Below are 25,051 nucleotides of genomic sequence, written 5' to 3'. Positions count from 1 at the left end.
GTGCCTTTATTCTACACTGCCTTCCATCACTAAATATTTTACTAATGATTATGACGTGTGCATTTAAAAAAATGTCCTTTATAAAAATAAAATCTGTTCCTGCAGATACAAAGGCATATCTTTCTTAGTTCATACATGCTTTATGTCATATTGTAGCTTTCTTATCTATATTTAATTATAAAATCCTATATAGGCAGAAATTGGATTGTCTAATTCAGTTTATGTAATAATAAATTTATAGTTACACAATAAATACTATTTGAATTTTATTATCAAAACAAACAATGCATCTATTCTTCCTAATTGCATTCTCTGTCTCTACTTCTCACTTCAGAAAAAGTCACTCTTGTCCTCTACACAGCAGAAGAGTCATGAAGAGACCACTTAAATATGTTTGATACTTCTATATGCCATTATAAATAAATATACATGTATAATAAAGTCTATATTTTAAAATTAAGAAATAAAATATGAAATTTTATGTGCTAAGAGAAAGTAAAATATCACATAAACAAGAGAAAAATCTTTTATAGTTTTTCACGACATGTACATGATTTCTGACATCGATTAGCTGCATAGAAATGATTCTTATAAAGTTATGTTAACTGGTTCCATGTATTGCCAGTCTGAAGCTTTGTGCTAAGTTTCACAGTTACAAATGTGTAAGTCTTATCATTTGCTGTCTGAATTTCTAAACTTTGTTAAATTTTGCCTAAAGCCTCCAACAGGTTAACACTGTCAAGTAGATTATAAACATACAAAGAACTAAAGCAATATAGCCCAAACCACTGAGCTATAGTTCTATTCACATGCATAAGAAATGTGGTACCAATTTCTAAAATGCCTGAAACTTTCCAATTAGGAAAGCCTTGGATAAAAGTCCTGAAACATCTGAGAACACATGGCCATGTTATGCATTAGAGGACGCTATCATGTTTCCTGATCTGACGCTGCTCTTCCGTGTATAACTGGGTTTACATTTTTAGAAATCTTTTTTATTCGACATAAAAATGTTTCCAAAGACCACATTGTGGACAAGGCCAACAGAGGAAGAGAGAAAATAAAAATGAGGCAATTTTATTTCCCATTAGAGTGTATGGTCGATGAAGATAAGGACTGTCTAACACCATGCCTAGGACCAAGTCCAGAATTGGTAGGATTAGTTCAAAAGTTAAGTTGAAAGACTAGATGAATAAAAGTCATTGACAGAATATTTTAAAGTGAGTCTGAATTTGCCCTAGCCTCAACTCTAATTTGACCTGAACTTTTGGGAAAAAGAATTGCATGTATTTAAAGAGCCTCTATGGGTCTTTTTTTCTGACAGAAATGGAATTTGAAATACTTATTCCTAGGGAATTTATAATTCTTTCTCTTTTTTAAAGGAAAAAAATGGATTACAAACACAAAATGATAAAAGGAACAAAATCAGTCACCATACCTCTCCATTAAAGAAGCAGAAAATTGTGGATACCAAGAGACCCTGTAAAAGAAAAATAGAATTATCTGATTCCAAATGGAAAAGATACATTTTTTGGTAATCAATTTGCTGTATAGGTAGTTAAAAATGAATTCAAAGCTATATGTAAATTTACATCCAAACATCACAAGGTGTCTTCCTGATGCAAGAACACCATACCTGATAGTGCATGAGGATGTTTATGATGTAATCGTATATCTCCTCCGCAATTTTTCCTTCAGGTCTCCATGGAATCAGCACGAATTCAATCCCAAGTAATGGCACCAGGATAAGCGTAGCCCTCACAGCTTTCATGTAGAGATTGGATTCTGCTTGGTGAGTGACTTTTAACTTGGTGATAAGAACACGTACAATATTTAATAGGAAAAAGAGATTCACCTAAAAGAAAATAAAATGGCACATGGAAATTATTTCATATTAAGAATATTTACTGAAGAATCATTGCTTTTATAAATCTTAGAATATTTTCAGTACACAAGAATATGTTCTGTTGAGAATACTTGCTTAAGTATTAATTTTTGTTTCTGCTGTTGAATTTTTATTTTATTTTCTCCAGCTTTACTGACACATAATTGACACTAAAAAGCTGAGAGCTGAAAAATTGATGCTTTTGAACTGTGGTGTTGGAGAAGACTCTTGAGAGTCCCTTGGACTGCAAGGAGATCTAACCAGTCCATCCTAAAGGAGATCAGTCCTGGGTGTTCATTGGAAGGACTGATGCTGAGGCTGAAACTCCAATACTTTGGCCACCTCATGCGAAGAGTTGACTCATTGGAAAAGACCCTGATGCTGGGAGGGATTGGGGGCCAAAGGAGAGGGGGAAGACAGAGGATGAGATGGCTGGATGGCATCACCGACTCGATGGGCATGAGTTTGAGTAAACTCCGGGAGTTGGTGATGGACAGGGAGGCCTGGCGTGCTGCGATTCATGGGGTAGCGAAAAGTCGGGCACTACTGAGTGACTGAACTGAACTGAACTGAAGTTTAGGTTGCATAGCATAGTGATTTAATCTCACATATATTGTGACATGATAACCACAATACATTAAGCTAATGTCAACCATCTCATACAGATACCAAAAAAGTATGTGTGTGTGTGTGTGTGTATATATATGTATATATATATATATATTATAAATTTCCTTATGCTGAGAACTCTTACAATTTATTCTCAGCAACTTACATATATATCATACAGTGGTGATAACAATAATCATCATGTTGTACATTACATTCCTTGTTCTCCTTTATCTTATACCTGGAAGTATGTGCCTTTTGACCATCTTCATCTAATTCCTCCATCCCCAATTCCTAAGGGCAACTGCAAATATGATCTCTTTTTTTCTATGAGCTTGTCTATTTGTTTAGATTCCACATATAAGTGAGATCATACAGTATCTATCTTTCTCTGTCTAACTTATTTCGCTTGGTGTAATGACCTCAAGTCTCATTCATGTTGTCTCAAGTGTCAGGATTTCCTCATATTTTGTGGTTAAATAGTAATGTGTGTGTGTGCGTGTGTGTATCCTTCTTAGGTTGCTTCCATGTCTTAGCTATTGTAGATAATACTGCTATGAACATGGGGTGCAGATATTAATATCTTTGACATACTTTTTTTGTTTCCTTTAGATATTGGAATTGTGATTTATTAATTTAAAAAGTACATCCTTTTAATGGACTTATATCTTAAAAAATAAAATTATAGTGGTGTTATTGTGGACCACATTCAGTTGGGTAACATCTGATTGTTTTGCTTAGTTTTTTTTCTTATGCAATATTTTAAAATCCTGCTATGATTAAGAAAACCAAAACTTTGAATATTTTTTATCCCAAAGAAAGGAAACAATTGTTTGTAAAAAAGGCTAATTATTTTAAGTTTCTACTCTGTATTAGTGTCCATACGAGGTACCTTCCAAATATGTGTGTGTGCTAAGTTGCTTTAGTCTTGTCTAACTCTTTTCGACCCCATGGACTGTAGCCCACCAGGCTCCTTGGTTCATGGAATTTTCCAGGGAAGACTAATGGAATGGTTGCCATGTCTTCCTCTAGATGATCTTCCTGACCCAGGGATCAAAACTGTGTCTCATGTCTCCTGCATTGGTAGGTGGGTTCTTTACCCCTAGCGTCACCTGGGAAGCCCATCCAAATATGTATTATATCATAATAGCCATTTTCATCTTTTAGTTTATCCTTCCTGTGTTATTTGTGTGTATGTGTGTGTAACAAAAATCATCCCAACTCCCTATTATAATACTATAATCTTCTTCATCCTTATGAAGAGGCTGGATCACATACTTAAACTAGTTGATATGCAACCTAGATAATCCTAGGGTTAAAAAAATGTTGACACCCAACAGAACCTTCTGTTAATTACTTTCTGTGATTTTAAGGTCCTATGAATTAACAACTCTCCCCAAGAGAAAATGTTCCGTTTGAAAGGGAGACATAAAACTTCAAAAATACAGTGTTCATGAAATGAGCAGAGTTCTACTGAAATATATTTCTCTCTCTCTCACTCCTTGGCTGAATTATACTTTCTTTCTTATCTTCACCCATGTCAATATCTGTTATTTTGTCTATTTCCTCTATGCCCATTCCTTATGCCTTCCATAGAGGTACAGATATTCGCCCCAGAAACGCCGCTTAGGGCTCTATTTCTAATATGCTGTTCTCTTTCCTTTTTTCTCACCCTGACTTTTAGCATCTGTGCTTTGTTTAATAATCTAAAGTTTTCAAACTGCATACTAATATGCAATTTATATCTACATGCTTTTATTAATTGGAAAACAAATGATAATATTTCACCTAATATAGAAAGCAATGGACAAATAACATACATTTGCTGATTTGATGCATGTATTATGAAAATAACTGGGCATAAAAATATTCCACTACTATTCTTTTAGAGAATTCAATGGAGCATATGCTTCAAAAATAAACAGCTAACTATAGTCCTGATGGAAACACATCTATGAAAAGAAACATGGTTACAGACATAGGAATGTCTCTGCTAAAGACAAAAGCCACATAAGCCACTTCAACAGGTGTAAAAATGAAATGTGATGAATCAACACATCAGCTGCTATTCCACCTATCCTACTGTATTCCCTCCCAGGGCATTCACTGTTATTTTAAAAGTTTTGACTAAGTGGAAATTACTACCAACCCATAGAAGAAGAGGTATAATGCAATTTTATCTGTTTATAAATTGAGAATATTTTATAATCCTAATATGCAAAAATCACAGTGATAAAAATCAGTATAAATATTGCAATTTAGATGCCCATTATAAGAAAATTTCTAAATGCAAAGTGCTTCTCCAAAATGCAAGTCTGAATTAAAATGTGAAACTAGAAATGAGAATGTCCTCCTGATTTTCTGCAAATACTTCCACTTGTTTTAAATACAAATAGAGCAAGAATTGTGAAGTTCAGATGAATTACATCTGAATCTCATCTATCTTAAAGAAAAACTAAGTAAGTAAAAAAGAAGAAACATATTAACTCCAACACCCATAAAGTTCACATAGGTGGTAGGTACAATGGGACATTTTTCACACCATGATACCACCTCGGGTCACAGCAGGAAGCCTGATCCCAGTGGCAGCAGGATTCCTGAACGTACTCCCCTACTAGATTAGCCAGCAATCACTTACCTATGCACCAAAGTGAGCTAAACATTTCTCACTAAACACAAATTAAATGTATCCTCTCTTAATTTCCCCTTAGCAAGGTCTCAAAAGTGCTGTAGCCACTCTATTACCACTCTGCTCAACAGGAATTTTGGCAGAGGAAGTCTGAGTGGAAAGAAACTGATTGTGGTTGAAATATTTTATTTATAAAAATTGTGCAAAAAACATGTGACCATATAAACAATCACTAGAGCACCTCCCACGATCTTAGAATTGCCCAGTGACAAGACCTAGAGCTGAAACAAAGGCAGAACATTTTATCCTGGCAGAAAAAAAAGGGTTCCTTTTTGTCAGGCCAGAAAAAAATAGAAAAATGGTTGTGTACATAATGTGGATTTTCACTTCCTTTCTTACTGAGCAGCTAGATGGGCTATATTCCTATGTAATATTTTATCCTAATTGCACCACGCTCTCTAACTGTGCTAATTGCTGTTACATTTCTCGCTTGTTAAGTGCATTTATTATTTCCTTAACCTTCTAATTTAGAATTTTGAATTTCATACCCCTTCTAGAGTCAGATTACTTATAATAAAATTTTACCTTGTATTTTCTCTGTAAGGTTCTGGATGACCCCCCTAAAGAATCATGATTTCTTTGCATTTTTCTCAAAACCGAATCATGGTATCATGTAGAAATTACAAGTGAAAATCTTTTAAAAACTGTTCTTGAGAGGTTACTATATTCTAGGCACTGCTTTACAAGATACCTCTCCTTTAATCCTTACAATACCCTGTGAAGTATTTATTCTTATTTTTCTACAGTTATAGATGAAAAACAAAGGCGCAGAAATGCTCAAAACAAAACAAAACTTGCCCTGAGATACACAACCAGCAATGGTAGGACTAGGTTTCAATGCTGGTTCTTCCCAAGAATACAAATCTAGGATTTCTCAGGATATGGCTTGAACAGTCTGTCACACATGTTCCTGGTACATGCAGGTAGCACGTAGGGAGAGGGGGTCTGCCTCTGAAATGTTCCTAGAGTCTACAGTAAAATTTCCATGATATGTAATAAATTCTAGGTGTTGATTTTTTTGAACTGGACATCTCGTAGCCAAGCACAAACCAGAAATTTTACACTCTTTCTGTGCTTTACATATGCCCGGCTAAGCACTTTGAATGTATTAACTCATTTAATTACTTGTTAAAAAATTAAAAGTCTGTTATTGCATCCTATATTTTGCAAGTTAAGAACTTTGAGGACTAGAGTGGTTAGTTTCATTGCATAAAGTCACACTGCAAGTAAGAGGTAGAAGAAGAATTCACACCCAGGCAATTAGCTTCTAGAATTTATCCTCTTAACTGCGATACTTCTGAAAATAACTCAACAATGATACACTTGAGAATGGCATGAATAGTATTCTAACATAACCACATACTAAACTGTAACTAGCAAATATAGTAAAATAATAGACTATTTCCCTAAAAAAAAAAAAAAAAGAACCCGAGAAAAAGGGTTTGAATTTTTGAATTTTTATGTATAATTAATATCAGCTGTAACTACAGTCTTAGAAACTGTAATTTGGTTCTGGTTTCTAATGCTCTATGAGAGAAAGCATGTTAATTTATTTCCCCATTGGAACGATGTAATAAAAGTTCTGAATCTGATTTGTTTCCCTGCAACCACACTTAAAAATGTCCAATTGATGCAGTTGGATTAAGTGCTGATCATTATAATAATAAACAACAGTTTAAGCAGTCTTTTTTTCCAAATTAAGGTCTTCCTTTATTGGAATATTAGTTTTTTTTACCATCACAGGTGTGTAAATTTTTCCTGATCGCCACCCCACTCACTAGGTCCCTCCTCTGCCCTCCTCTGTTCTGCTTGGCACCCAGGAGGCTCTGAGGCAGCTCTGAGGACCACTTCATCACCAGACTTTCTTGCCCTCAGACATTTGCTGCATTTGGCCAATGGGAGGAGCCAGGAGATCAGAGCATGGGCAGAGAGAGAAGTTTGAGTATTTCTTTCTCCTTTTTCCCTGTTAAAAAGGCTGTGGTTTTGGCAGTAACTGTGTTCCTCTACCCAAAGCCAGACTTCCTATTGGGCCAGCCCTCCTCACACTCACCCAATCCCAGGAACACAGTTTAGTCCTCCCGTCTTAAGTCTAGCCATGATAATAGCTTCCCACTGTTGGCCCCTGCTACCTCACCATCCTTGTGAATTAGTTCCTTTACTCTTTTTGCCAACACTTCAAATAAGCCCTCCAGTTATTTAAAAAAACCCTCAAAGAAACCAGTACCTTCATTAAGCCATCTTCAATCAAACACTGAGTATGCTAAGTCCACTGAAATCCTAAAGGATACCATAGGCTAGATGTTTCAAGAAATAAAGTTGCACTATGAACAGTGATGGAAAAAGAAGCATTTTAATTACATACCAATAAAGCAGCACAAATTGGGCCATGGATAATGTAGAGAAGTTGCGTATCGGAACTGATCCAGCAGCTAGGGAAAAAAGCAGGGAAATTATGTTGAACATTTTCATTCTACTTACTTCCAATTAAAATAAAAAAGAGAGATTATCTTACTTGTCATTGTAATATAATCTTCTGGCAACAGCATGAATACAAGCAGGAATCAGTGGAAATCCTGTAAATGTCAAACAGAAAATAAATAGGCAATTTTTTCTATAGATGGAACTCTTAAAATATATCATGAAACTTGAAACTCAGAGATAGTCTAGGAGCAAAAATAACTGGCCATTATATGCTTATCAAGTAAGTATTATCTGTCTAGTTGAACAGTAAATTTGGTAAAGTATTAGGTATCTATATTTTCAAGTATGTGTGTGTATATTTATTCTAATATGAGGAGACATTTTGAATCAGTGGACTCCAGAGCCTAAGTTCATAAATGTGCTGCCTATTCTCAGAAGCTTAGAAGAAATTCAGAATCCACATATTTTCTGTAAGATGGAATTGGCCAATATTTTGTAATCAGTAGGAATGTGGGAAGAAGTGGAGACTGACTATGTGAAGAAGAAAAGAAAGAGAGGGATGGTTTATATATCAGAAAATTTGCATGCTCTTAGCATTCTAAATCAGATATTTCAAAGATAAAATGAAGATATCTTTTATAAGGGTAACCTGGATATACTAATAGCCTCAATACATGGGCTTCCAGGTGGTGCAGTGGTAAAGAATCCACCCGCCAGTGAAGGAGACACAAGAGATGAGGATTTGACCCTGGGTTGGGAAGATCCCCTGGAGGAGGAAATGACAACTCACTTCAGTATTCTTGCCTGGGAAATCCCATGGACAGTGGAGCCTGGGGGCTACAGCCCATGGGGTTGCAAAGAGTTGCATACAATCGAGCACATACACAGATGGAGTAAACTGAGCAAAAATTGCACTCACTTGGGAAACATATATCTGATATTTTTATTATCAATAATATCAAAAAATCAATAGAAATAAAATTTATTTCAGTGAAAAAATAAAGATGGTGTGTTTATGGTACCTGTATATCTCTACTTCTATTATCTGACTGGATAAATAGATAGATGGATAGATATATAAATATACTTTCAGTTTTGTTTCTGGAAACTAGTTCTACTGCATTCCTTTTTAACATTTTATGTTTCTCTTTATTCCAGTTATTTTAAAAATATGCTAAACATGTATTATTTTTTGTTTTGTGAATAATAAGACGTCAGATGATTGTGTGGAAAAATATTTTTTTGGCTGTCAATTCAATTACTGAATCCTCTACTCTTAAAATGATCATTTTTTTTTAAACAAGCATTTTTAGAATGGAAGTTCAAAGCTAGCTAAGACCAATGCCTTCATTTTGTACATGATGAAAAAGGAAATTCAGAATACTGCAAAGACTAGATCCTTTAATTTATAATTCTATTGTTTTAGTCATTACATATTCAGCCAAAACATACACTGGAGTATTAAGTAGAAAAAAAATACCTGTATCGTTAATTGTCCTGTAGTTACTGAAAACAGTGAGTCAGTGGTACTTCAAATATTTTAATTTACAGCAATAAGCAAAGGTTAATCAGTTGATATTGTTTTAAAAATGATTAATCATAAGCATATTTTTATTACAAAGAAACTCTGCATCCTTCAAAAGCTTTTTTAAAGATGAATCAGTAGATATGCGTAATGGCACTTACCCCAGCCAAGAAAATAATACCACATCAAGTGCTGCTTCTCTGCGAATACAGCCACGACGACAAGAGTGTGTAGGTAAATGCCTTCACAAAGCATCCAAAAGTAGTTACAGCCCATCAGGTAAAGATGAATGAACTGGGACACTTTACAACTCACCTGCGCGGGGGAAAAAAGAAAGCAATATATACGTCACACACACACACACACACACACACACACACACACACACTGGGACACTTTACAACTCACCTGTGAGGGAAAAAGAGAGCAGTATATACGTCACACACACACACACACACACACACATACGTACACACATACATATGTGTATGTGTTTGTTTTTTAGCTGTGTCACACACCTCGGGGGATCTTAGGTCCCTGACCAGGGGTGGAATCTGGGCCCCGGCAGTGGAAACACAGGCCTAACCACTGGACCACCAAGGGATTCACAGAAAGCAACCAATATTTAGTTGTGTATAAATGAATATGTAAAGCAATATTCTAGTTTAGTTTAGTTATACAGAAACACAGAGTTTTCTCTCTACACCAAATTTTTCCCACTAATGATTCAGATTTGTAAAGGCCAGTCTTCACTCCTATCTAATGGTTCCTCCTTAAAGTATTTAGCCACTGACTCCAGAGATTTGTGATACATCTCCCAGGAAATATGCAAATTCCAAATTTACTACATTTAGTGAATGTGTATTTTCTTAATATTGTAGCTATTGTGTAATTACAAGTAAAAAAGTTTGCCCATGAATACTTTATGTCTATTTTAACTATGTCATCATGAACTCCTTGATTGTTACATTCTATTGGAAAACTTTTAATAATTATATTAATAATTTTAAAAGCATTCATGAAAAGTGCCAAGTACTTGAGGAAGCCCTGCATGCTACCAGTGCATATGCTTATTAAATAATAATCTAATGAACCCATTCTTTTTTTTTTTTTTATACAGGATTTGAGGATTTCATGTAGGTAAAAGAAGAAAAAGTTATGCTTTTCCTTCCTCTTTTCCTGAGGTCTTCACTTTCTATTTTTTTTTTTTTTAATCTTAAAGAGACAGGAAGAGAGGTTTAAATGTTGCATAAAGAAAACACAGAGGAGTAAGAGCTATTGTTTAATCCATCAACAAGAAGAATAAATTTAAAGCTCTCCCAGAAATACACAGCCAGTTTCTCCCATCAACCCCAATTTTCAGACTGGAACTCAAATACTTAGTGGATATTATCATTGTTTTTAGAAGAACAAGTTTTTTTCACTGAAAGGAAAACTGGAAATTAGATGCACTAGAAAATAAATGTTAGATTATCATAGAATACTAGTAATAACATTTGTGTATTGAACTGGCTTAAAAATACTTTTGTGTGTATTATTTTATGTAATCCCCAAAGTAATTCTGTGAGGCATGCTTTATATCACTAGTCACATATTTTATAGACAAAAAACTGAGTATTGAAGAAGTTAAATGATTTGCTAATATTCATGCAGCATCAATCAAACCTACACCCTGAACATAATTTTGTTTTCTCGATCATATGTTATACCTTCTGACTGATGATAATTAAAAAACTGTTCTTTTATTAAATACATCTGCAATATGTATGATATCAAACACACTGTATTAAATGTTCTCTCAAAAATAAAGCTGAGTTATTTAACTACGTATATAGAAATAATAGGCCTCATATATAAAATTTTATTTGTATAGTTTTTAGATACACGTATCTAATTGGGACAATTCCCAAGTGACTCAGTGGTAAAAATATCTGCTGGCCAATGCAGGAGACACGGTTCGATCCCCGGGTTGGGAATATCCCCTGGAAAAAGAAAAGACAACCCACTCCAGTATTCTTGCCTGGGATATCACATGGACAGAGGAGATTGGTGGGCTACAGTCCATGGGGTCACAAAGTCAGACACGACTGAGCCCACAGAACATACAGTTGGGCTTCCAACCCCTGATTTCATTAAAAAAATTAATCTACAAACTATTATGATAAAAAAGCGTACTGTAGAAAAATACTTTTATGACAGCTGCTGCTGCTAAGTCGCTTCAGTCGTGTCCGACTCTGTGCGACCCCATAGACGGCAGCCCACCAGGCTCCCCCGTCCCTGGGATTCTCCAGGCAAGAACACTGGAGTGGGTTGCCATTTCTTTCTCCAATGCATGAAAGTGAAAAGTGAAAGTGCATCGCTCAGTCGTGTCTGACTCTTCGCATGGACTGCAGCCTACCAGGCTCCTCTGTCCATGGGATTCTCCAGGCAAGAGTACTGGAGTGGGATGCCATCGCCTTCTCCGTTTATGACAACATTGGTGTTATAAATAGATAATAAATTTTCCAAGAATATATTGAAAGTAACTATATTACATTTTGCAACTTAGGTGTTAAATAGAACATCCTTGTATATAAGCATAATATTTAGAGTTTCTTTCTCTGAAGCTTTATGACAAAATTCTGAATCTCCTTGGCTCTGAAGAAATGCACTCTAAAGTGGTAGGATATTCGCCAATTTTTTTGTTTTGCTAATTATACTCCAGTGTTTCCTCACCCAGTGACTTAATTTTATTTTTTATTTTTTTGCTGAAGGCTTTATTCATTTATTTTTCCATTTATTTTTATTAGTTGGAGGCTAATTACTTTACAATATTGTAATGGTCTTTGCCATACATTGACATGAATCAGCCATGGATTTACATGTGTTCCCCATCCGGATCCCCCCTCCCGCCTCCCTCTCCATCCCATCCCCTTAGAGTGGAACATATACAAGATTAAGCAATCCAGATGCACATCTGCAAACAATGCAGGGAATTTTAGAAGTCACCCTAAAAGCACACATAAAACACACATGAGAAGATTGGTTATTGACTCATTGAGTGAAAATTCCTTCCCTTCCTTCATTTCAATAACTAGATAACTTAATTTTTAAAAAACTACTTTATGTATGCATATATACATATGCATACAAATCTACATCCAAAACTGTAGTATAGATGCAACAAATATTATAAAAGCAGGCAATTAAAAAACTCAAATTTATGATTGCCATTTATGCAGATATTTTAATTTAAATATAGCTTAAATGCCCATAGAGTTTGCAGAAAATACATACCTTTATATAAGTAAATGTCAGGTTATGTTTTTAAAATATAGTTTTTATGTTATGATAATTTCTGCTTCTTTTGTATGTCTTTTGATACTTATAATAAAACCTGTGCTTCTAAAGCGATTGTAGGGAACACTTTCTAATGGCTTGCTGAGGCAATTAGGATTGGGTAGAGTACTTCCCTGGTGGCTCAGAGGTTAAAGCGTCTGCCCACAATACGGGAGACCCGGGTTCAATCCCTGGGTCGGGAAGCTCCCCTGGCGACGAAAATGGCAACCCACTCCAGTATTCTTGCGTGGAGAATCCCATGGAGAGAGAAGCCTGGTTAGGCTACAGTCCACAGGGTCGCAAAAAGTCGGATATGACTGAGAGAGTTCACTTACTCAGAGTACTTTAAAAATTTTATGTTGGTAAAAGTTAACATTATACACACATAAGTCATTTCTCCCCTGGTTTTATTAACTCTTTTAAGTCAGCCTGATATCAAGCATATAATTTACATTTTCCGTTTTCATGGCCTGTCTTTTTCTAACTACACAGTTAGTTGCTTTCATTGATTTTTTTTAATTTGAGTAAATATTATGTCACACCAGCAGCAAGATTCTAACCATAAAATGAGGTGAAAACATGTAACATATCAATAACTGAAACAAAGTATTTTTCCTTTTGCTGTTCAATATTTATAACTTGGGGAACATTGAGATATATTTACCTTTCTCGATTGGAATATAGCTACATATACATACTCTTTATGTGAGAGACATAAAATATGCATATATTAGTACTTAATCATATACATATGCATGTATGAACCCCTGCTCCCTACCTCTCCGATTTCTTCCCCATTAACCCCTTGACCTTAGACCTTGTTTTACTTACAGGATTTGTGGCCACTAAGGCCTGGTTGTTGGCCACTGCCGTGAGATGAATGATGGTTATGATAGAATTACAAACGAAAGAGAAGAACAAATTTTTGTGCAAGGTAATCCTTTGGCAACTTAGGCTCCTAAAAGGCAAGAGAAACCAAAGTGTGTTGACATCATAAAATGTTTCTACATTTTGTGTTAACAATCATTCAAATGAGATGCATTCACAATTCATAGCAGCTGCTCCAAATTTGGAAGAAGCACTTTTTTCTCCCCAAGATTTACTCATCTTAATTACTCATCATAAAATCTTAATTAGGGAAAACCTATAATTACTTAAAACACAGAGACACATAAGTTGGTTCAGTACAGGTAGACATATGTAAGGACAGGAAATTTGTACAAGGCCTCCACATAAATTTCTTCCTTTAATCTCTCATCATGATTAATATTCTAATTCATTCTGAAGATGTATAAACTCATATTCAGTGTAGATAACTGATCAAAAATCATGCAGCTAATTAATTTGAAACTTTGAATTTGTCATCAAATTCTCACATAGATAAGGCTCTTTTCATTATGCCACATAGGCAGTTCTATCTATATAGTCTTTTTATGGTTATTTATGATTGTTCTGTTTGTGTACCTCCTGTATGGTAGCGGTGATTATGTAGACCAATCATGAGAAAAATAACATTGTATTTAGAAGAGATGAGTTTTTGCCATACATTGACATGAATCAGTCATGGGTGTACATGTGTCCCCCCATACTGAACCCCAAACCAGCACAATATTGTAAAGTAATTAGCTTCAATTAAAACAAATAAATTTAAAATAAAAAAAGAAGAAATGAATTGATAAAAATATAGATTTAGCAACCAATGAGATTCGTTCAGCTTTACTGAATTTTTTTTTTCAATTGACCTAGCCATAGTTAAGACATAAAAATATTACCTCCTTTTACTGCAAGTCCTCATGTGTAAAACAAAATTACATTGGCTAGATGGAGTTCATATAGAAATAGATTTCAGGAGCAGATGTCATTAATGACAAGTACCGCTGCTCTTCAGCTTGAATCCACATCTGCTCTACAAGATTGTATATGGCTGCCTTACCTATAATCAAAGACCATCTCAAGTACTACCTTTTTATTAAGAATTATTATGAGTAGAGTTTTAAAATAATAGACAAGATTCCACTAGAAAGTGAATACTTAATATCAATACAGAATATATATGTAGGAAGACATGAGAAATCAATTTATTAGAAAGACTTAAAGGTCATTTTCATTTTTACACAATTATGCAATTAAGATGATCGACCTAGATAATCCACCCTATATAACTCAAGCCAATGACTACTACTTTGGAAACTTTAAGAAGGTTTTAACTATCACCTTATATTAAATAGACTGTGTTCCCAGGATATTATAGTTAGGCTGGGATGCCAAGGTTTTCTATATTTTAAAATGCAAAGTTTAAGCTATATTGTCTCTGAAATCTCTTGCAGCTAAAGGTCTATGATCCTATGTATATAGCTCTAGTACTTTAAAGGATTTTAAAGTGAGTCCAATCCAAATCAAGATTTATAGAATTTCAATGCATGACTTTCACAGAAGTGGGTGCTCTCAGGGAAACTTCTCTGAAAGGCTTCATGAACAAGATGGCCCACAGATCAATCACTGTGTGTGAGACAGTCACAGACCCACAACTGTGGAGTCCATCTGGGGTCCATCTGGAGTCCATCTGGAGTCCAAACAGAAACAGCTGAGAGCTGCTGGTATTTGCTTATTAGAGAGTCCTTAATTTAACTTGACTTTGCAATGCATGATAGTAGTAAGAAGCAGACAGGGATCAAGAAACAGTGTAAAAATGATACTCTAAAGAGAAGAACTCTCTTTGAAAGTTTTTGAATAAAGGAGTGGCATGCATCCTGCTATTTAAGTGAAGACATCATTGAGGCAAAGATGGCTCTATTTTTAATAAAATGCCATAGCAGTGATGAGTGTTTTGTGTTCAGTGAGAGTGAAGAGAATTAATGAATGTGATAAGTCTAACAAAAATATTCTTTTCAAATCATTTATGCACATTATGTGTAGTTTACTTCTCTTAATTTATAACTCTTCTATGTTGAAAATTATGAACACAAAGAATTTGTCCACATGGTCTTATTTTTAAATGCCTGTCTTGAGTTTACCCTGTGTCTATGGAATACCAACTATTATTTAGGGAAAGACTGCTTACCAATGCAAATACAAAATGCCCAGGCCCTTTTTTAGTAACAGAATTTAGATAACTCAGCTACCATCATGGGAAAAGAATGTTTTCCTTAACTGGGTTGTTTTGCCCTTTTCTGCTGAACACACTTATATCCAGTTCCATTGGTTAAGACACACACACACATATATATATAAACAAAATTTCATAGTTTTCAAATTATGACCAAAAGAGTAGGAGGGTTTGCTTAGACAGCATCAGAAATATTTGTTAAGAACTAAATTGGAATGAATGAAAACAAACATTAAAAAAGGTTTTTAAAAACAGCTATTCATGATAGAAGTAGGAGCTGAAAGATATGAGCTGAGGAGCATAAAACAAACAGCATTTTTAACTGTTGATATTTATAGCATTCACATGTGAAAAGATTGAAAGTAAGTAAAATAAAATGCCAACTGTAGTTAGTTGCAAAACAAATTTAATTTTTACTGTGTTCATTTTAAACTTCCTTCTTTTCTCTATGATAGTTTGTATTTCTGTTTCTCTGAGAATTCCCACTTTTCTAATGACTCTACTTTCTCAATCTAGCTTGAAAGGTAAAGATTTAAAAATGAGCTGCTGGTATCTGTTCTCATTTAAAATTGTGATTATTGTGAATACAGACAAAAAAACATGTTTCTTATTCTTTTATTATGTGATAAAAGAATATACCACATTTCCCTCTAGACCCAAACAATGCCATAGGGGGCTTCCCCAATGGCTCAGCAGTAAAGAATTCATCTGTAATGCAGGATACTCAGAAGATATGACTTCAATCCCTGAGTTGGGAAGATCCCCTGGAGGAGTGCATGGCAACCCACTCCAGTATTCTTGCCTGGAGAATCCCGTGGACAGAGGAGCCTAGGGGGCTACAGTCCATAGCGTCTCAAAGTGTCAGACACAACTGAGTGACTAAGCATAATACCATAGTAGGGGAAAAAATTTGAAATGATGGAATGAAATTCTGTTGTAAATGAATTATTAAAATCAAAGCCAAACAAATACTTGAGAGGACACATGAAATCATTTCAATAGACATGTAAAGCTTATTGTGAATGTCTTACAAAATTATTCTAATAATATATTAAACATAGATAACCTGCCATATGTAACTCAGACCATATACTTCTGCTTCAGAAATCCTGATATTCCATTTACTCTGTATATTGTTGAAACATAGTGAACCATTGCCAAATCATTTTTCAGTTTGTTTTGTATAAAATATGCCTTACTATCCACAACATTAACCTATAGCTTTGGTTTCTTCTATTTCTTCCTCCAGGTTCTGTGCAACTTAAATGTAGACAAATGCTACCTGACATGATTTATAACAATATCTAGTGGTAAAAATGGTTCACATTTTTCTAGTGATGCATACTGTTTCCTTTTAAAATCATTCACTAATACATATAAATACCTTAAGTCAAATAAAATCAACTTGAAAATAAAAACCAAAATACATACTTGGTAAACACAGTGGTTTGTTTAAATGAAATACTAAAATTGCTGGGTATTTTTTCAAATGCTAACCTGCAACCAAAATAACCTATTCCAAATTTTTAAATGTGATTACTTAACTCTCTTTATCTCTCTCTCTCTATATATATAAACTGTTTTATAGGCTTAGAGATTGTTTTATGAAAATCTCTGTCTGCTTTCTTTAAATGTTATCCTAGTGTAACCACAGAATAGAAAATATGGTTTGTGGGTCCGGATTGTTTCCATTTCATATTCTTGACATACAGTTATATTAGAACACTACTTTAATATGCACTTTTGATAGTTATATGCACAATATGCACTAAGCTGAGTTATAGAGGCAGTTGGCATAAGTGTGTCCACAAACCAATTATACACCATGTGTAATGTAACCATGCCTTTCAATTCTCTTTTGGAACAACTAGAAGCAGGTAACATCAAGTCAGAGTGGGTTTTGAAACCTGACCTGAGATTAAATCTGGACTGTGCCGCCTACTGAAAGTGCAACTTTGGACAAGTCATTTAAAATCCGTAATCTCCTGTTTCTTCTCCTTTTCTATAATATAGGATAACAATAGTACTACATAGGATTGGTTGGCAGGTTAAATGAGTTAAATCATGTCTAGTGCTTAGTATAATATCTAACCCATAGTGAATATTCCAAGTTAGGTTAACTATTATTTTTAACATAGTTTTCATATGGCTAATTTTAATTAAATTCTCTAATAGTTTTCTCTCACAAATAATAAAATAGCATCATTTTGTGCGAGAAACATAAAACTACCCATGTTTTAAGTAATGCAATAACATGGTGTACTGTCACCTTTTTATTAAAAACACAAGAATTTAGCATCAGAAAGATAATTTCCATGTGATAAAGGGCAATGGGTCAAGCAACCTAAATTTCCTTCCTTAGGAACTTTATCCTTCCTAGCATTGTCTGCAAATTACCACCTTCCTTACCATGCTGACCCCAGGTATCATGCTGCTCTATAGTCAAAGTTCTGTCACAGTTTGAACAAAATACTTGCCTTTGTTTCCCATTTGGTTTTGACATGAGATAGAAATTTCCAAACTACTTTACTCAGTGCTAACCCTGAGCAAAACAATTCATAGAAGGAGGAAATACAAACAATGAAAGAATCGCCTGCTCTACAGTGTACTGCTTCTTTATGCTAATTTATCTAATTTAATTTCCCAAATGCTCAGTTTTTTCCACAAGAAAACACACTCCATGTATCCAAAAGGAAAGCCTGTGCCAATCAGAATAGAACCAAAAACAACAGGCAGAAAGCAATACCTATATGGAAAGAATAAGCAGCATGGCTACCTTTTGTCTACTGGATACAGAATCTTGAGTTGATGGAATTAGTTGGTTATATATGACACAAAGTAGACATAACCTCTAGCATTAACTCTCTTTAGAGGCTGCTCATGATCCATTTGGCCAGATTTAGAAAGAGTCCAAGAATGTTTCACCCAAGGTGCCCAATGGAGTCCTGCTAGAGAGGTCTCCATCATGGGCCCTCCTCCCATGCCTTTCAAGATTGCTCATTTAATGTTACATGTAAGTACAGGCTGCATAAGGAATAGACATGCTTATTTTATGTGGCCAAATAGTTTGTTCTGAACTGCCCCAGTGTAAGTGGACTTCCTGGTCTCCTAGTGGGCAGAGAATTAAAGAAATAGTCTGGCCTTCTAAATGCCTGTGATTCTTACACAATCTCCTGCCCCTCAAAACAAAACAAAACAAAAAAACATGCAAAAACCAAAAAGACCCACAAAACTGCAAAAGTCAAAATCAAACCAAAAACAAACTTTTTAGAGATAAAATTCATAATAAAAGCAGACATCATAATATAGGAGCTTTTACAATATCCCAGCCACAGAGATGAGTACTTTACATTCATTATCTAACTTAACAACCCCTTGAAAATATCATTATCCCTTAATAAAATTGAGGTAAGTTTCTCCAGTTCACAATCCTACTGAGTCTCTTAATATTCATTTAGTTATTTTTAACTATTTTGGATGCATAATAGTATATCTTTTTTGTGCACTGTTTCTAGATAACCAGGGAAGCAGTTGTGAGCAATATAGAGCAAGATCCTGATCTCATGTTACTCATGGGACAGTGGAAGGTAAATGGATACATGTATTACATAATGCAATTCTAGGTAGTGTTATATGCTCTTTAGAAGTTAAAATAGGATTATGAGATTGATAAAGACAGTGGCCTTTTATACAGTTCATGAGGTTCTAACAGCAAGTATACTGGGGCGGTTTGCCAGTCCCTCCTCCAGTATAATGTCTCTGCTTTTCAACACATTATCTAGCTTTGTCATAGCTTTCCTGTCAAGAAGCAATTGTCTTATGATTTCATGGCTGCAGTCATCATGTGCAGTGATTTTGGAGCCCAAGAAGAGGAAATCTGTCACTACTTCCACTTTTCCTCTTCTGTTTGCTATGCAGTAATGGGGGCGGATGCCATGGTTTTAGGTGTTTTAATATTGAGTCTTAAGCCGGCTCTTTCACTTTCCTTCTTCACCCTCATCAAGAGGCTCTCTAGTTCCTCTTTGCTTTCTGTCATTAAAGTGGTATCATTCACATATCTGAGGTTGTCGATATTTCTCCTGCCTATCTTGATTCCAGCTTGTAACTCGTCTAACTGGGCATTTCTCATGATGTGATGAGCGTGTAGGTTAATCAAGCAGGTGACAGAAGACAGTCCTGTTATACTCCTTTCTTCATCTTGAAGCAGTCAGCTGTTCCATACAGGGATCTAACTGTTGCTTCCTGACCTGCATACAGGTTTCTCAGGAGACTGGTAAGATGGTCTAGTATTTCCATCTCTCTGAGTTTTCCACAGTTTGTCATGATCCACACAGCCAAAGGGTTTAGTGTAGTCGATGAAACAGAGATCGTTGTTTTTCTGAAATTCTATTGCCTTCTCTACAATCCAGCAAATGTTGAAATTTGATTTCTAGTTCCTCTTCCTTTTCTAAACTGCTTGGACATCTGAAAGTTCTTGGTTTGCATAAGTTAAAGACCTTCCTAGAATGGGAGATGAGTGCGATTATCTGAAGGTTAGCACATTCTTTGGTACTATGCTTCTTGGGAACTGAGATGAGGATTGACCTTTTCCAGTCATGTGGCCACTGCTGAGTCTTCCAGATTTGCTGACATAATGAATGCAAAACCTTGATGCCATCATCCTTTAGGGATTTGAATAGTTCTGCTGGAATTTCATTGCATCTACTAGCCTTATTAACAGCAGTGCTTCTTCCCAGTGGTCATGTATGGTTGTGAGAGCTGGACTGTAAAGAAGGCAGAATGCCAAAGAATTGATGGCTTCGAACGGTGGTGCTGGAGAAAACTCCTGAATGTCCCTTGGACAGCTTGGAGATCAAACCAATCAATCTTAAGGGAGATCAACTCTGAATATTCACTGGAAAGACTGATGCTAAAGCTGAATCTACAGTATTTTTGTCATCTGATGCAAACAGACAACTCATTGAAAAAGTCCCTGATCCTGGGAAAGATTGAGGGCAGAAGGAGAAGAGGGCATCAGAGGATGAGATGGCTGGATGGTACCACCAATGCAATGAACATGAACTTAGGCAAACTCAAGGAGATGGTGAGGGACAGGGAGACCTGGCATGCTTCAGTCCCAGGGGTCACAAAGAGTCTGACATGACGGGGCAACTGAACAATAAAGACTATGGCCAGAGTGAGGGAAATACTCAAGATAGAACTGAAACTGGAGAAGATAGGCGAGAAAAACATTCCAAACAGAGGAGGCATCCTGAGTTAAACTTTTTTGTGTGTTTTACAAAGTTAAAGCTTAAGGTTTTTGAGCAGCAAAAAAGACAGAAAATGTGAATAAAGCACAAAGAAAAACTCCACATTTTTTTATATTAAAATTAGGAAAATTAAATTCAAACAGCATAAGTTACTAAATGACTGCTTGATTCTGCAGCTCATTACTTTTATGTAATGTCTTAATGTTGCATCAGCAAATGCTAACTGGATAAGTAATATCCAATCATTCTTGGGTTTTGTTTTTCCTAACTACTAAGAAGATGCTATAGATGGAAGGGCTTACTTTGCTTTCTCCTTGTATATAGTTATATCAGTGAATATGGTCAAGGAAATTCTATAAGAGTAGAAGGTTTGTTGTTGTTTAGTCACTAAGTCATATCCAACTCTTTGTGACCCCATGGACTGTAGCCTGCCAAGCTCCTCTGTCCATGACATTTTCCACAGGCAGAATACTGGAGTGGGTTGCCATTACCTTCCTCAAGGGATCTTCCTGACTCAGGATTGAAGCTGCATCTCCTCCATTGGCAGGGGGATTCATCACCACTGAGCCAAGCGAGATTGCAAATCATATTATGATTTGGGGAAGAAAGATGTTACTTATGTGCCTTCTATTTCAAATTATGAAGTTTTAATCCATTCAAATAATGGTCTAGTTTTCATACCAAGCAGCAGGTCATTTGCATTCTTAGGACAATTTGTCATTTTGTTCCCATGAAAATTTACTTATGCTTAAATAACAATTATGTTTGAATATACTTTATAAATACACTTATAAATTGTTTCTTATTTATAAAAATATCAACAGAAATATGTTATCTTTAATATATAGTTGTAGTTTAAATAATAAATTTACTCTTTAAAATAAGTCCAAATTCTTTAATTCAGTTATTTACTTTCTATTTCCATACTTGGACTCCTCCATAAACTAGTACTAGCAATTACATTATAGAGGGACTGGTTTTTGTTAGAGTAAATCCATTACTTCTTGTAACAGTTTGTCCTTATTTAAATCTGATACTCTAATGTGGAAATGCAATGCTTTTCTTATGTAATTACACAGGACATAGTTAAAAACCTTTCCAGCCAAGACTAACATTACTAAATAGGAATATTTCACCTCTCATCACATTCCTTTTGAGAGGGAAGGATTTTTCAACACATTGATTAAATTAATTAATTTGGAAATAGACTCACTGAGCTTGTCCTAATATAACATTATACAAAAAAAAACAGTTAATTTAACAACAACCAGTGTTAAGCTGAAAGAAGCCTAGGATACATACAATAGAATAGAATGTATCTCAGAACTGTAGGCACAACAAATAGAGAATATACTCTTATCACAAGTGGAGAAAACAAGGAAGGTCCTGGGCAGGCACTCAGAGGGATGTTGCTCAAGGACCACTACCTGTCTATTTCTGGACACAGCCACTGTTAAACTTTTTTTTTTTTATTTTAAGTTAATTAATTTATTTTAATTGGAGGCTAATTACTTTATAATATTGTAGTGGTTTTTGCCATACATTCACATGAATCAGCCATGGGTGTACATGTGTTTCCCATCCTGAACCCCCCTCCCACCTCCTTCCCCATCCCATCCCTCAGGGTCATCCCAGTGCACCAGCCCTGAGCACCCGGTCTCATGCATTGAACCTGGACCGGCGATCTGTTTCACATATGATAATATACATGATTCAATGCTATTCTCTCAAATCATCCCACCCTCGCCTTCTCCCACAGAGTTCAAAAGTCTGTTCTTTGCATCTGTGTCTCTTTTGCTGTCTTGCATATAGGGTCATCGTTACCATCTTTCTAAATTTCATATATATGCATTAGTATACTGTATTGGTGTTTTCTTTCTGACTTACTTTACTCCATATAATAGACTTCTAAACAGTGCAGATTTTCCAGATTTTACATAACCTATTTAAGTGATAGTTCTGATTTGTAAAAACAGGTACATCAGAGTATGGTTTGTAGAGGAAGATTCTCTTTTCTCTGTTTCAATGTAAGGTTTCTTTAAATAGTTAGCTTTGTTCAAAACCAATTTAAAGAGTCAGTCATAAGTAATTTTCAGGTGAAAAATTATATCTTAAAGAGGAAAACCATACTTGTTCGAATTTCAAGAGATAGATGAAGGAATTGGAAATGAGATAAAAGTTCACAATATTGACTGAATATTTTTATATATGATCTAAAAAAAAGGTGAGAATTTGTGACACTTGCCCTGAAAGCAGAAATGAAGCATTAAAGGATCATTTTATTAAGCTGAGAAAGCTTTGGTCTATCAACTGGATAGATTTTTCTTTTTTTTTTTCGCTGAATTTTATTCAGGACATTATCTCAACTACCTAGAAATGATATCATTGTCTATATAGATGCAAATATGCAACTTGGCTTTAGAATTATTTAGAAGCACTCCCTGAAATGTCAGCAAAATTAAGATGATTAAAAAAAAAGCTACCTTTTTCTACATGCAAGTTACATGTGCTCTTTTATGTGTAAGAAGAGGTGAAGTCCTTTGTCTAAGTTAAACATAACAGCAAGATTTGCTATGCTCTCAGATATTAAACAGTAATTAAAATGTAATTTATAGCTAATTCCAGTAAAGCTTATTTATTTTTTTATCTAAAGGATTCTGCTTTGTTTTTCCAAGGATCATTATGAGTAAGAGCCTCCCAGGGCTTGGCAAATCCTAAAATTCTGTCTCTCTCTCTTCCCCTCCCTTTCTGTTCCCTTTCTTTTTATCTCCCACTCTTTTTCCTTTAATTGATTCTAATATAAAACTGAAGTATATCTGGTAAATAGTGTTTCATGTTCTCTGTTTCTAATTTAAAGCATGGCTGAGCAGTAGACTTTTCTTTTTTCTCTCTAAATAAAAAATAACAAACAGTACCCTAAATCAACTTTTTGTCCAGTTTTGGTTTTTATTAGGATGGACCAGTGACCTTCAATTAACAAATGAAAAAGAAAAAGCTGCCTCTACCCTCTACTAAGAAAGAATGACTGCAGTTTGAGGTGCTGGGTTCAGAAACAGAAGTGAGACACTGATAGATTTTTGTACACACAATGATTTTATGTGAAACATCAGCCCCCCAAGGAATTGTTTCAGGTTAGTTGGAAGAAAGCAAAGATTTCTATTGTTCCTGACTGTATGAACACACTTTATTAACCATTCAGTTAAGCATTTTCTGATGTCCTTGGTCTTCTTTGGATCTAGCTGCAGGGTATCCTATATTATTTTACACAGATACTTCTACTGGTTAGAATTGTAGAGTCTTAGTCTAATGTCTTTCTTTGTTGATGGAGACAACAGAGGCCAGACAAATTCAAGAGACTTGTCCAAGGTCACAGATAAGTCATGGAAAAGTCCATCCTACAAAAATGTTTCCAAATCCATTCATGTTTTCATTCCTTGAAAATGTGTTAACTGCCTGCTGCTGCTGCTGCTGCTAAGTCACTTCAGTCATGTCTGACTCTGTGCGACCCCATCCCTGGGATTCTCCAGGTAAGAACACTGGAGTGGGTTGCCATTTCCTTCTCCAGTTAACTGCCTATTATGCACAAGATTACATACTAAGCCCTGGAACATGTAAAGAAAGAAGCAGTGATGACTGTTGCTCTCATGGCACTAACTTTGTCATGTTCTTTCCATTTTTTCTTATTTTAGGACACAGTTGTTTTGTGTTGATAGTGGCTTTTCCTATTTTAATAGATAGTTCTGGGGAGTATGTAATAAGAGTGCATTAAAATCAAAGACTACAAATTCAAGTACTGAGTCAGCAATGTGGTATATTGTGGACATAAACAAAGTTTTATTATTGACTAATTTATTAATACTTAATCACAATTTTTACTGACATAATTATACAACTAATTGTTCATTCATTGTGTATTGACTTTGAGGTAGGAGATAGATGGGCTCCAGGTTGAACATTTGCAATCAACCAGTCTCACTACTGTCTCACCAAGATCATTTTTTCTACGGGAATGTTATAACAATTTCTTTTAAAAATGTGGTGCACATAAAACTAGAAATAGCATTCTTTAATTATATTTTTAAAGAGCTCACTGTTAAAATATGCCCATCAGGGATAAATGTTTATATAAAATCTTTTAATGGACTAATATAGAGAGCAAAAGTGATAACTGTGTCAGTAATAGTGTTTTCTAAATGAGACTCTTTACTTAACAATGCATGCATATCATCTCAGTTACAATATAGATATT

At 35.1% G+C, this 25,051-nt stretch overlaps 1 protein-coding gene across 4 annotated transcripts in view; it reads right to left on the bottom strand.

The window, feature by feature from the left end:
* CALCRL (calcitonin receptor like receptor) overlaps nt 1-25,051 on the bottom strand; it is a 130,591-nt gene that overhangs the window by 5,142 nt on the left and 100,398 nt on the right. For all 4 annotated transcript variants that reach the window (XM_043894109.1, XM_043894108.1, XM_043894112.1 and 1 more), the window contains 6 exons: nt 13,279-13,405; nt 9,291-9,444; nt 7,696-7,756; nt 7,546-7,612; nt 1,637-1,855; nt 1,439-1,480 (listed from right to left, as the gene is read on the bottom strand). In XM_043894109.1, the coding sequence (XP_043750044.1) occupies nt 1,439-1,480; nt 1,637-1,855; nt 7,546-7,612; nt 7,696-7,756; nt 9,291-9,444; nt 13,279-13,405 (670 nt within the window). The remainder of the gene's footprint in view (nt 1-1,438; nt 1,481-1,636; nt 1,856-7,545; nt 7,613-7,695; nt 7,757-9,290; nt 9,445-13,278; nt 13,406-25,051) is intronic.

This window comes from Cervus elaphus, chromosome 33 (assembly GCF_910594005.1).
Source record: "Cervus elaphus chromosome 33, mCerEla1.1, whole genome shotgun sequence".
Taxonomy (NCBI): Eukaryota; Metazoa; Chordata; class Mammalia; order Artiodactyla; family Cervidae; genus Cervus; species Cervus elaphus.
The sequence above is the reverse complement of the archived record's forward strand: the minus strand, read 5'-3'. Positions and strand labels throughout refer to the sequence as shown.